The sequence below is a fragment of the Equus asinus genome, chromosome 10 (assembly GCF_041296235.1).
Source record: "Equus asinus isolate D_3611 breed Donkey chromosome 10, EquAss-T2T_v2, whole genome shotgun sequence".
Lineage (NCBI taxonomy): Eukaryota > Metazoa > Chordata > Mammalia > Perissodactyla > Equidae > Equus > Equus asinus.
Window position 1 is genome coordinate 17727981 of NC_091799.1, and position 13958 is coordinate 17741938.

At 47.1% G+C, this 13958-nt stretch overlaps 2 protein-coding genes across 6 annotated transcripts in view; one reads left to right on the top strand and one right to left on the bottom strand.

Moving 5' to 3' along the window:
- Positions 1-11609, bottom strand: part of SLC25A25 (solute carrier family 25 member 25) — a 33100-nt gene extending 21491 nt beyond the window's left edge. The window contains exon 1 of one of the 2 annotated variants that reach the window (XM_044778688.2): positions 11214-11609. In XM_044778688.2, the coding sequence (XP_044634623.1) occupies positions 11214-11468 (255 nt within the window). In that variant the 5' untranslated portion in view covers positions 11469-11609. The remainder of the gene's footprint in view (positions 1-11213) is intronic. The other variant, XM_014863620.3, reaches the window with a different exon arrangement.
- Positions 11610-11902: 293 nt separating this feature from the next.
- The window catches only part of NAIF1 (nuclear apoptosis inducing factor 1), a 33160-nt gene continuing 31104 nt past the window's right edge, over positions 11903-13958 (top strand). For all 4 annotated transcript variants that reach the window (XR_011506213.1, XR_011506214.1, XR_006533116.2 and 1 more), the window contains exon 1: positions 11903-13175. Coding sequence is in view for 1 of the 4 variants with exons in the window: in XM_014863623.3 (XP_014719109.1) it covers positions 12665-13175 (511 nt within the window). In the remaining 3 variants the exon portion in view is untranslated. The remainder of the gene's footprint in view (positions 13176-13958) is intronic.

The window sequence follows — 13958 nt, forward strand, 5'->3', positions numbered from 1 at the left end:
GGGAGCATCTTTTGTCAAAATAGTTGGTCTCTTGGCCTCAGTTCCTGAAAATGCTTCAGGGCCATAAAGGTGAAAGGTGACTTGCTTATGTTAATGAAGATGAGTTTTGGACCCCACCCAAGGGTGGGGGCCGATTGCCAGGAGAACCAGCCATGTGATCAAATTGGAACTTCAGTTCCACCCACTGATTTCCGGGGAGTGGAGGGGGGCTTGAGGTTGAATCAGTTGCCAATGGCCAATGACTTAATCAATCATGAGTAAGTAATGAAGGCTCCATAAACACCCAAAAGGACAGCTCATCGCACCTTCTTTCTGGAGAGCTTACATGTTGGGGAACCAGAATGGTTTCACATGCCACTGTGCTGGGCACCAAGCTCCATAAGGACAGAAGCTCCTTTGTTTGGGATCTCACCCTATGTATCTCTTCATCCAGCTGTTGATTCATACTCTTTAATATCCTTTGTAATAAATCAGTAATTTAGTGAGTAAACAGATTTTCTTGAGTTCTGGGGGCTGTTCTAGCAAATTAATTGAACCTAAGGTGGGGGTCGTGGGAACCTCTGATTTAGAGCCACTTGGTCGGAAGTACAGGTAATGAGCTGGGCTTAGGATTGGCATCCTGAGCTGGAGGGGGCCATTGGAACCTCCAGTTTGTAACCAGTTGGTCAGAAGCACAGGCAACAACTTGAGCTTGCGACTGGTGTCTGAAGTGGGGGGCAGCCTTGTGTGACCTGTGGAATTTGATTCTATCTCCAGGTAGATAGTATCAGAATTGAGTAGAATTCTTGGATACTCTGAGAAAATGGGAACAAGGAACAGAAGGGACACATAAAAAACAATTACCAAGGGCCAGCCACGGTGGCTTAGTGGGTAAGTTCGGCTTGATCTGCTTCAGTGGCCCAGGTTTGGTTCCCGGGCATGGGCCTGCATCACCCCTCTGTCAGTGGCTATGCCATGGCAGCAGCTCACAAACAAGAAGAGGAAGGTTGGCAGTGGAGGTTAGCTCAGGAGAACCTCCCTCAGCAAAAAAAAAAAAAAAAATTTGCTCTATTGGGGCCAGCCCTGTGCCAAAGTGGTTTAAGCCTAGCATGCTCCCCTTCAGCGGCCTGGGTTTGTGGGTTTGGATCCTGAGTGTGGACCTACACCACTCATCAGCCATGCTGTGGTGGCAACCCACATAAAAAGTGGAGGAAGACTGGCACAGATGTTAGCTCAGGGCTAATCTTCCTCAAGCAAAAAAAAAGAGGAAAATTGGCAACAAAAGTTAGCTCAGGGCTAAGCTTCCTCAGAAATAAATAAATAAATAATAAATAAATAAGATGGTAGACTTAAACCTAATCAAATCAATAACAACAGTAGGTATAAATGGTCTAAACATCCCAATTAAAAGGTAGAGATTGTCATATTGGATAAAAAAAAAAAAAGTAAGATCTAGCTATATGTTGCCCATAAGAAACACTTTAAATATAAAGACACAAATAGGTTAAAAGTAAAAGGATAGGAAAAGATACACCATGTTTATATTAATCAAAAGAAAACTGGAGTGGGTATATTAATCAGACAAAGTAGGTTTCAGAGCAAAGGATATTATCATGGTCATTTCATAATGATAAAGGGGCCAATTCATCAAGAGGGCATAACAATCCTAAATGTTTTTGTACCAAATCACAGAGGTTCAAAATACATGAGGCAAAAACCAATACAACTGCAAGGAAAATGAGACCAATCCACAGTGTAGTCAGAGATCTTAACACCCTTCTCTCAACTGGTAGAGTCAGTAGACAGAAAATCAGTAAGGACACAAGACCTGAACAACACTATCGACCAACTTGACCTAACTGACATTTACAAAACACCTCACCCAACAAGAGTAGAATATACATTCTTTTCAAGTACACACAGAACATATTCCGGCCTATAAAACAAATCTCACTAAATTTAAAAGGATTCAACTTGTACAAAATACGGTTTTTGACCACAGTGGAATTAAATTAGAAATCAAAAACAAAAGATACCTGGAAAATATCTAGATATTTGGAAATTAAATAACACAATTCTAAATAACCCATGTGTCAAAGAAGAAATCCAAAGAGAAATTAGAAAGTATTTTGAATGGTATGAAAGTACAGCATATCAAAATTTGTGGAATGCAACCAAAGTGGTAAATAGACGGGAATGCCTGTAATAGAGAAGATCTCAAATCAATGACCTCAGAAATCAGAAAAGAACAAACGAAACCCAAAGTAAGCAGAAGAAAGGAAGTAAAAAGGAAAGGTGAAGAAGAGACCATGCCTTATTTATCCTTAAATCTCCCCTGACCAGCACCTAAGACAGAGATCAACGAAAATTTGTTCAATTGCATACTTTGCCAATATTTTCATTTTAAAGTACTTTTCTTGTATCTTTGATTTTCTTGTAGGTTAACACAGTACATCTCTTTCCTTACACCACAGCATCCCCTAAACCAGCAGTCTGTGATAGACCATTAGTTTCTTTTGGGTTACATGCAATTACTCTAATACAGCCCTACCACACTTAGCTTTCTTGGGTACGAGGGACCACCCGTATCCAGAGACAGGGCTGGCCAGTATAGCCGTCCTCTAAGTGTAGCTTATAAACATCAACACAACCTGGTTGAGACGAGGCTAATCACCCGCAGAAATAACCCACTCTTCCAAGAATCTACAAAATAGAGACCTGAGCTCTCACAACCGACTCCAGGTAATGCCCCATGTCACACGACCACCAGTTTATCTACCTACTACCCATCTTAGAATTATTATAACATTCAGAAGAGATGCTGCTAGAGGGAATATTATTTACGCATTTTTTTAACTGAAAAATGAAGCCAGATTTATCTGACAGAAAGTTGGACTGATTTAATAATGAGGACTGGCTGGGCCAATTAAGTTATATCGAGGGCATTTTCCATAAACGGAATGAGTCAAATCTACAAAACTCTAAAGTTTTGACCAAAACCCAAACCAACAAAAACATATAAAGCAGATATACAGTATGCCAAAAATTAAATCCTCTGCAGCTATTAAACTTAAGAAAAAAGTTTTTTATGTCAACTTAAAAATGTGCAAGGGAGGGGCCGGCCCAGTGGCACAGCAGTTAAGTTCACACGTTCCACTTCAGCGGCCCAGGGTTCGCCGGTTCAGATCCCGGCTGTGGACCTACGCACCACTTGTCAAGCCATGCTGTGGCAGTCGTCCCACAAAGAAAGTAGAGGAAGATGGGCACAGATGGTAGCTCAGGGCTAATCTTCCTCAAAAAAAAAAAAAGTGCAAGGGAGTAAATTGTTTTTTTAAATTCTTTTAGGACAGTACAAGAGCAAAAGAGTTTCAAGGATCTCATTTATACACTGATACATGGTAGCGATTTGCTATTTCAGAGGCACAACTGTGGCAGGGACTACCCTTCTCTGAAATGGACCAACCTGGGAACTTAATGCCTGGATCCCAGATGCTGTCCAGCACCGCCCTCTGGCAGCCGAGGTTTCAGGATGGAAGGCAGGACTGTTAAACGCCTTCTTGTTGGTGACTCAGCACACAATTACACAATGAAGAAGAGCCAGGCACTCGCCTCATTTGGCACAAATGAGACCAAGGCATTGAAGATGACAAAACTGCGGTGACAGAAAGGTGAAATCCCCTAATCTATTTCCATTTTAGGAAGTAAAACCAGAACATCTAGCTTCAGCAAAAACTCCCTAAAGGAAATGCCTGTGACCATGGAAAAGAAAGAGGAAAGAAGCGCACTCCAGAGAAAACACTCAGTCTCTTGATGGCTTCTGCTTACTGCTGGTGAAAGCCAGTCCTCACTGAGGGTCCAAGTTCAAGGTCAATGCCAACTAACAAAGATGTCTTTTTCTTTTCCCTAAAACAAAGTGAGGAGTGTATAAAATTAATCCAATTTTAAGTTTAGGATTTTGAGCTGTGACATGTAAATTAAAGTTCTGCAGAAGCAAGAGACTGCACAGAACAGCGTTAATTTCTCTTCTTTTTCTTCTCTTTCGAGACCATGATTCTCCTTCAGATTAGACATATGCCAAGTGTAAGGGGGAGGTGGAGAATATGGTATTGAGGCCAGCATGTAAATACCCAATCACCTAAAATGACTGAAAATTTCTCAACCAACCCAAAATTGATCAGTGGGAGCCAAACCATCGGCACACATTCACCCTGCTTGCTGCAGCCACTTTATCCTTATTCATGCCCTTCCTTCTCCCACACGAAAAGGCAAACCAGTAGATTTATTAATAAAGGAACCCTAACTGTTTTCAGTTTCTGGAAACTGATTTCAGGATCGCCCTCTAAAACTAAGATCGTCTGAATGAGCTCTCCCCAGCTGCTTGCTCTGTACTCAGGGAGGATTGCCCAGAAGAGCCGGACAGAAGTGTGAGACCTGCCCACCAGCTGCCGGCAGCAAAGACGCACCAGAGCTGCCCAGGGGGTAAAGCATTCTCTGTAAGAGTAACTGGTTTATACCAAGCCAGCTCCTAGAAACAATTCAGAAAAGGCATTTTTTAGCTATGGAACTATGTACCAGATGCTATCTTTACCTTTTATAACAGGTTAAAGCAGAGACTAGCAAGAAGAACACACCCAAGATGTGAATGAAAAAAGAAACAAAGTAAACTGTGTCTATAAATGCGCCACTAAGGGCTGCCACAGGGACCTTATCATGCCCCTACTAGTGCCTCTGTACACCCTGGACAAGTTGCTTAACCTCTCTGTGCTGCAAAACGTGGGGACTGAACTGGAAAAACCTTGAAAGCCTTTCTAGCTCTAATGTCCTACGGATTCAGACTCAATCTAAAGGCATTAAGCAAAGGTGACAGTAGCATTTTACATGTGGGATGGGGAAAGAACCAACAGGCTGACGAAGGTGGGCGCTGTAGCTGGCTGGTTTTAATCAACAGGACTATTCAATTGTGTAGAGCTCCAGACAAGGACTTCACAGTTTGTGCTGATTCTTGGGGCTCTAAACTACCCTCTCTGCCCACTTTTTTTCTTTTCTCCCACCACTGGCATTTCAATGGTTTTGAGAGTTTTCTCACACAATGTAAATGGTTTTCTTTGTGTTTTGGAGTCCCATCAGACACCAGACGAGGGGAGGGAGGGCTGGAGGAAAGAAAGCAGGAGGCCTGGGGTGGATGGAACAATGTGGAAAGCGTCACAAAGCAGCAGCAGGAACAGGGACAGCCACCATTTCCAGTTTCCCCCTTGACCCTGGGAAAATGAGGCATGACTCACCTCCTTTCCAAGCTTCCTGGAAACCCCGCCAAGAGTTTAAAGCATGTGAGAAGCTCCTTAAGTCCTACCCTTGTAATTCATTTATTTACTTTAAAGAAAGGTGCATCTTTAAGACAACAATCTGTGTTTTTTAGGTATTGTGTTGAGTCTTTTATGTCCCATGTTGAGGAAGAGTGTACCTCTCATTTCCGGCACTGCTTCCTGAGCACCATCGGGGGCTTAGGAGGCCGAGCTGGCGTTACGCACAGATATGTCAATGTCCGAAACTGTACATATAAAGCTTGCAAGCTTTAGGGGCTAGTGAAGTACCTACAGCCATAGGAGGCAGTGAGTGTCAGCTAAACTGGGCAGAGCCAACATTGTGGGTTCTGCTGCTGACTTTGCCTTCAACCAACGCGGCCTCTGAGCCTCAGTCCCGCTTCTGCAAGGTAACACGCTTAGTGGGATAACCTCCAACGGTTTGAACTAAGCTCTGCCTGAAGCTTCCACTGTCACAACTTCAAAGAGAACTCCATCTTTGAGAAAAGACCATCCACGGCTGATGAAAGGGGCAACAGGCTTGCAAGAGCAGAGTTCCTAAGGGCCCGTTTCCGTCCAGGGAAACATTTGGGCCAAAACTGTCCTATGTGTAGAGTGACTACCACACCTCGATAGCTTTTTAGAAATCTCCTGCCACCAGGGCTTCTTTTTTTGTTTTAACCTTCCCAGTGCCTATAGGGCCCAGAATTTCCGTAACCCACATTCCTCCTCCCCAGCCTGTGGAAGGCCCTCTTAGCTGACAGGAGACTGTGCTCTTCCAAAGCGCTAACCACCCTTTATTACCGATGTCCTCAGGCCTTCTCCTCCCTTCTAGTCCACTGCACACCTAAACAGCCTGGGAAAAAATGGAGATGATTATGACCACTTCTGGGCAACTTATTTTCAAAAACTCAATGGGGGAAAAATGTCACTTTGTGTTGAACACTGTGTCAGACACTGTACTAGGCTCTTTATATACCTCATCTAATTTATTTATTTTGGTGAGGAAGATGGTCCCTGAGCTAACATCTGTGTCAATCTTCCTCTACTTTGTATATGGGATGCCACCACAGCATGGCCTGATGAGCAGAGGGTAGGTCCATGCCCGGGATCTGAACCTGCGAACCCTGGGCCGCCAAAGCGGGGTGTGTGAACTTAACCACTACACCGCCGGGCTGAACCATACTTCATCTAATTCAATCCCACGACAACCTGATGAAGTAGGTATTCATCCCACCGCGTTTCTGATAAGGAATCCAAGATTTGGAGAGGTTGAGTATCTTGCTCAAGGCCACACAGCTAGCATGCGGCAGAAACAATATTTGAACCCAGGATTATACCACAAAGCCTGTACTGGGTTTTTAAAAACAGTTGTATTGAGATAAAGTCTGCATACAATACAAATCACCCACTGAAGTGTACAGTTCACTGGTTTTTAATATAGTCACAGATATGTGCAACCATTGTCATGGTCAATATTAGGACATTGCATCACCTCAAAAAGAAACTCCAAACCTCTTAGTTATCACCTTCCTATCTCTGTTCCCATCCCCTCCCAGGCCTAGGGAACCACTGATCTACTTTCTGTCTCTATAGCTTTCCCTATTCTGGACTTTCACATAAATGGATCATATAATATATAGTCTTTTGTGACTGGCTTCTTCCACATAGTGTAGTTTCCAAGGGAAGTCTGTACTTTTACTCCCATAGTACACTGCCTCAGATGAGGGACCGTGAAAGTTGTGGAGAGGATATCATGTGAGAAACGCATGATGAAACCTACTGTTTCTAGCGGCAGCAGACATTATAGGAAGATAAGGCAGCTGTTTTCAGGTACTTAAAGGGCCCTCGGATCACTTCTCCCTTTTGCTCCTGAAGGTAAACTTGGGGCAAATGGGCAGCAGATACAAGCAGACAGACTTCAGTCTGACACAAGACCGAACTCACAATGACCCTGAGTAGGTCCACAATGGAATGGGCTGGATGGCCATCCGTGAAGGACGTCGCAGGAGGAATGCTCCCCACACTGGGTGGGGGGCTGGCCTATGATGGCCGGTGACTCTTCCAAGACCAAATTCTTTGGCCCTGCCAAATTCACATTAGTATAAGAAGAAATAGTTAAAAATGAAAAGTTTGCCCAGATTTCGTTTAATGAGACTAGTCCTCTGTAAGCACAGTTTTGTTTTCTGGATTTATCTCATGGCTGCACTCAGCTGGCCTAGAAATGAATACCAGCAAAATATTTGTTTCTCTCATTCCTCTGTGGTTTCTGAAGACTTCAACAATTCATGACTCTGAACATCAAAGGAATTCACCCAACGGAAGCTCCAGATCAGGCCCTCTCGGGTATATTCTTATTTATTACTTGGTCTTAGATCAGGGTACTTGACTTCACCTTTCCAAATACCAATTAATTCTTTTTTTAAAATCTTCTAGTTGATTTGATGATAATTACTTCGAGCCAGGAACCCATTTTGTAACAATATAACAAAATCAGTTTAATATATGAATTCAATCTAATCTGCAAATAGCATTTTTCTTTTTCTAATGGCTATTATATTATACCCAATGATGTCTACTCCTTTTCTATGAAAAAGGCTTTCTTCTGTACATTATCTTATCTAAGTCCAGCTATTTTGGTAAATACCTTCGCCACAATGGCCAAACATTTAAAGGTATAGAATTCAACAGTACTGTTTGATTAAGCATAGCAATTTGACATTAGTGATCTTCCATTCAATTATTTCAAATCAACACATTGCCTCATGTACACTGCTCAGGTCAAGGAGAGAATTAGGACAGGATGGATTCTCATTCTTTGACAGGATAATCTGTGGATAATCTTGAGACCTATTTTAGGAATAACAGATGAGGTTTTAAATGGCTCTCATCTTTCTCAAGTTCTCCCAAAAGCCCAGGTGGGAAATGTCTTCATGTCCCCTCAGAAACAACTACTATAGTTAAAGACGAGTGGAATGGGAATCAGAAGATGGTTCCAGTTCCTTCTCTGGTCTAATTCCTCCGTGGTCAAATGAGTTTGGAGGTTGTTTACAGTCTTTTTGAACCTCTGTTCCTTGCTCTGTAAAATGGGGCGAAATCTCTGTCTCGCCTACTTCACAAAGTGAAGCTCAAACTAGATGGGGCGTACGCAAGTCTCTAAGCCAGCAAACTCAACCACGCCATCTTCTAGAATCTTCACCTTCATTAAACACCAGCCCCTTAGCAGAGCCCCACGAGCCTCAGGTAAAGGGACAACTGTTTACATGTAACACAGCTTGAGTTCTTCCTCTAATTGGCCGCCTGGGCGCTAACCTACGTTTTAAATTGGTTGTAAGACAAAGATTTTGTTTGGTCACATGAAAACGCCTTAAATAGGCAATGCTATAAATAGCTCCAGCTGAAGCCTCATCTCCCGAAGTCACTGCTGTTGCCGTCATCCTTCTTCTTTCTTTAAAAACCCTTCCCTTCTTTTGTCCCAGGACAGGCTTCTTGCTCACATGCCCTGTACAAAGAAAATTTCCCTGGCTGGCTGCCATCAGTTTCTCTGCCCACTTCCATTTTAAGTAATTGTTCCTCAACTGTCCCAATTTCTTCTGAAACCAAGGCAGATGCCGAAAATTGCTGGTTCATTTCTAAAAAAAATTTGACCCAAGCTGTTGTAAGCTAGCAAGAGGCTTTGTGGAGTCACATGCCCCGGGTTCATCCACTACCCATGGATAAGCACCCACAGCTGATTCCTGTACAAACCCCAGCATCTCAGATTGGTCCTGTGGGTCACATGAAGCAGCTGTCAAAGTTTGATGTTGTGTTTTTCAGTGCCTGCCCCCATGGGCATTTCATTTCAAACCAAACCAAAGGGCCCTCAAATCCTCCTCTGGGTTTGTTAATTCTGCAAAACAGCGGCACTATTTTTTCTGTGTGTAGCTAATACTGATACTATTTCAACAGGAAGTGGTATGGGGGCTCATGAGGCAGAGTGTCTTCCTGTCGCCCAGTTATTTACAAAAAGGCAGATTCTCTCTCTACTACTTAAACCATTCACCACAGGACTAACCTGTGCTCCTCTACAGGTAATAAAAAAAGAAAATGGATCATTCCCAGTCTCTCTCAAAGCTGTCTAATAATTTAACTTATTCAGCAGCTGAAAGAGTTGGAGAAATAATCAGAGTCCATACTAAATCCAAACACCAAAAGAATACAAAAGAATTGTTCCACATCATAGGACTCAGATCAGCCAGAGAGTCAAAGATTTTAGAGCCAATGTGACTCCAAGAGGCTAGTCTCCCTTTGGTTAATAAAAAAAGGTTTTCTTTCAACACTGGAAAGAAAAACGATCACTTTCTCCTTACTTGCCCTTAGAAATTTACTGCCAAAACAATGAATTAGGATCAATATCAGATGCGCATTAATTGCAAAAACACTGTGACTCCAGTTGAGGCACAAAGCAAGGTGAAAATACCAAACACACTCCTGCAGCCAGATGCCCTTGACGCGCCTGGCAGTATACACCAAGTGGGCAGCTCCATAAGAGCAGAGAGGCTCCCCGGGACCCACACCTCCCTGAACCCATAAGGCACAGACTCTCTAAGTTCAGTCGTCCTATCTTTCTGGTGACTTATTCATCAGAAATGTGTGGGAAAATATCCAGCTCACAACACCATTTTATATAAAATTCACTGAAATTTTTTTTTTAACTTGTCTCTAAACCTCTTGGATTTAACCCAGTGATTCTATCTTGTATAGTATTACCCTTGGTCTTCCTAGGTTGATCCTAAGTAGGTTAATTACCTTGGATGTTGGTCCAAGATATCTTGGACATGAGTTAAAAACACGTGATGTACACCTACTCGACCAACAAATTGGTTTAATTCGCTGGTGTCTTACCAGATTTTTTTCATGCTTGGCTATAAGAGATTCTCTAATTGTGGTAGGAACCAATGGACCAAAGGAACTAACTTAGAAGAGAGGGTAAACTACTTAGGAGTCCTACTCCAGGTTGTAAACCAGGCTAAGACACAATAAATGACATACTTGGGAAGGGGTAGGTACGGATACAAAGTGAGGGAGGAAACATACCATGAGAGACAGAAGGGGAAGAAACAGCCTCTGCTGGAGGTTCTTAGACAGAAAGGACAGCTCTCCTCTTTCTGGCAGATCCAGAGATGGCTATGCTCTGTTCTCCCTTCCCCCTTGGCTGAGAGCCCAGTCCAGGACCAGAGTAACAATATCCTCTCCTAGGTGTGCAACACTTTCACCTTTAGGAAGAATTTTCCCCCAGAATCTTTCACTCTAATCTGCAACCTTGCAAGTGATCACGATGCCATTTTCTGGATAAGCATGTCAACGGGGATGAGCTTAAGCCGTGAGAACTGTCAGTTCTCACCACCCACACCGACACGGATCTGCCTGAAACCCCAGTTCCCATTTTTTAACTCCCACATGCTTCTGAGAGGAACCAGATCAGGGCCCACGGCTGGCATGGAAACGAGAGGGGAAGGGAGGGGTGCCGCGGGAGGAGGATGGACGAACCCGTCAATGTAGGAGGGGAGGAGGGAGCATCAAGCTTAGCCTTAAGGTCAGGGGGTGAGGAAAGGCGGACTCCTGAGACCTGGCCCCTACTTCGGGGCAAGCCTGAGCAGGAAGGGGCTTTTCGCCCATCAGAAAGCCCAGAGGGTGGCCACGAAGAGCCTTTCCTCCGGCTCAAGCGCCCACAGACTCCAGAAGGAGCCCCCACTCCCACCCCGGCATAAATGGGGTGTCCACCTGTCACTCAGGGGGTTCCACTCAGCCCAAGAAGCCATCCGCCAGGCCTGCCAAGCTCCAAGGGGCTGCCCAAGAGGCCGGGCCGTTCAGACCTGTCGCCCGGACCTCCCGGAGGTGCTGGGGCGCCACGGGGCCCCCTCCCGTCCCGCGCGGACGGTGCGCGTCGCCTACCCGGAGCTCGCCCTCGGTGCGATGCAGTCCCAGGCGCCGCAGCCCCACGGCCAGGTCGTTGACACACAGGCCGCCGTCGCGGTTGACGTCGAGGGTCTGGAAGAGGCTCCACAGGCGCAGCCGGTGGTCCGGGCCCCCGCAGACGGCGCCGCCGCACGGGTCCACGGACGCCTGAGACGAGGCGGACGACGAGGCGGCTGCGGCGGCGTCCGGGGGAGGGGAAGCCACGCAGCGGCACAACACACTGCTCACCATCGGGCGCGAAGCAGGGGCGCCGGCGCGGGCGGCGGGCCGGCGGGGAGAGCGCGGAGACACGCCGGCGTCCTCAGACAGCGAGCGCGGGCTCCGAGGTGCCGGCAAGCTGGCAGGAGGGGCCGCTTCCGGGAGCCCCGCCCCGCCGCGCGCCGCCTCGCTGGCCACGCCTCCAGGCGCGCCACCAGCCAGTCACAGGCCCGGACGGCGACCCGGGAGGGGCGGGGCCTCCCCGAGGACTGCCCACACCGCTCTGGACTACCCGAATCAATGGAGAGGGCGGGGCGATCCCGGCTCAGTCTGGGGCCGATTCAAACTGAGGGAGGCGGGGATTGGCTGAGCCGGGCCGGAGAGAGGAAATCACGCCGCGATAGGCAGAAGTCATATGATTGGCAAGCGGAAGACCCCGTGTCCGGTTTCCATTGAGAAACGCGGTTTAGACTACGGAATCCTAAGGATGGCAGGAGCGGTCGCCTACGGAGAGATCGAAGTCTCCGGTGGGAAATAGGATTTGTGTGAGGACTAATTGTGAGCTGCGGTTGAAAGGCAGAGTTTGCGCCAGTGGGTGGAATTAAAAATTGGTCCACGGCTCAAGGCCGAAAGCACTAGGTATCCTCAGGGGGCCGGGTTTTGGTAATCTTAACTCCCTAGACCGCCAATAAAATAGCTGAATTTAACGGCGTAATAGTCGTAATACTGATGATTGAAAGAACGATTTTCCAATGAAAGTGAATCAAGGTTAGGTGGGCGGAGCGTTCTCTAGTGACAGACACACCTTTAGACCAATGATCAAGCAAATTCCAGCAAGTAGGCGTGTTCTTTAGCTGAGCGACAGGTCAAAAGAACCAGTGATCGACGCGATGTTTGAGCGGCGCCCAACTGGGAGGACGGGCTCCCCTAGAGAAGCACTGGGAGGCGGGAAGAAGGGAAGTGGGCGGATCTCCGCACACCCCGGCGGAAGAGGCAGATTCAGGAAGCCATTACGCAGCTGGCTGGCGGCGGCTGGACCGGTCGGGACTGAGGCCTACGCACTTTGCGTAGCGAGGGGGGTTACCGAAGGTCTGGTGCTTGGCCTTGGGCAAGCCCGGCCTGTCCCCTGTAAGGGGGTGGGTGAGGGGTGACGCTGAAGAAGAAGAGAAGGGGAATTGGGGCGGTTGAGGGGATTATAATTTCTTTACAAGGAGGGGTTGGGAGAAGCCATGGCTGTCCCAGCCAAGAAGAGGAAGATGAACTTCTCTGAGCGAGAGGTGGAGATCATCGTGGAGGAGCTGGAACTGAAGAAGCACCTGCTGGTGAACCACTTCAACGCCGGGGTCCCTCTGGCTGCCAAGAGCGCCGCCTGGCACGGCATCCTGAGAAGGGTCAACGCTGTGGCCACCTGCCGCAGGGAGCTGCCTGAAGTCAAGAAGAAATGGTCTGACCTCAAGACCGAGGTCCGTCGAAAGGTTGCCCAGGTCCGGGCGGCCGTGGAGGGTGGCGAGGCCCCAGGGTCCACTGAGGAGGATGGAGCTGGTGGACCTGGGACAGGTGGTGGCAGTGGCGGCGGTGGCCCAGCTGTAGCCCCTGTACTGCTCACCCCCATGCAGCAGCGCATCTGCAACCTACTGGGCGAGGCCACCATCATCAGCCTGCCCAGTACCACAGAGATCCACCCTGTGGCCCTTGGACCCACGGCCACTGCAGCCGCAGCCACGGTCACCCTGACACAGAGTGAGTGACCTCTCCTGCCCAGTTCGGCGTGCATAAATGGGAAGGGCCAGCAGGAGCTGGGGCAGCTTGGGGAAGGTTGGCTGCCAAGGGTCAAAGGTCAGATGGGAGTCTTAGAAGACCATGAGGCCTTCCAAGAGCTCCCCAGACAGAAGTGATCTTGTTCTCTCTGGGACTTCCTCAGCACGCAGTCTAGACTTCTCGAGACTGGTTTGCTCTCTACTGAGATTTGCCCCCATTCATGTCCACGACTGAACTGTGTGGTCCTTGAAGACAGAGACCATGTCTGTATCCCCACAGGACTTATCACAGGGCCTGGCACATAGTAGGCAGTCAGGACATATTATTGAATGAATAGATACATGGGAAGAATAATGCCCCAGACATCAATTCTGGACAAAAGCATTCTGAGTTTTCAGTGCGGTGAACATCCGTCAGGCACTGCTTAGAAACCTCAGGGTTCCTGGTGTTAATCTACTCATTCATTCATTCCTCAAATATTATAGCACTTATTCTGTGCCAAACCCTGTGCTTGGCACTGGGATTACCAAGGTGTCTAAAATATAGGCCAGTTATATTCTGGGAGGACAGATAAGACGCATATGTGGATAACTGCACTGTCATTTGGGGAAACCTAAGGACTCAAGAGGAAGGGGCATCCTGGTGGGGGTGGGGACACACAGTTGATGTGGAGGGTGGAGAAGATTGACCTTTCCCGCACACGTGGAGGCCCCAACAGCCCACCTAGAATCCCTCCAAAGGTTCTTAGCTGGGAATAACAACAGA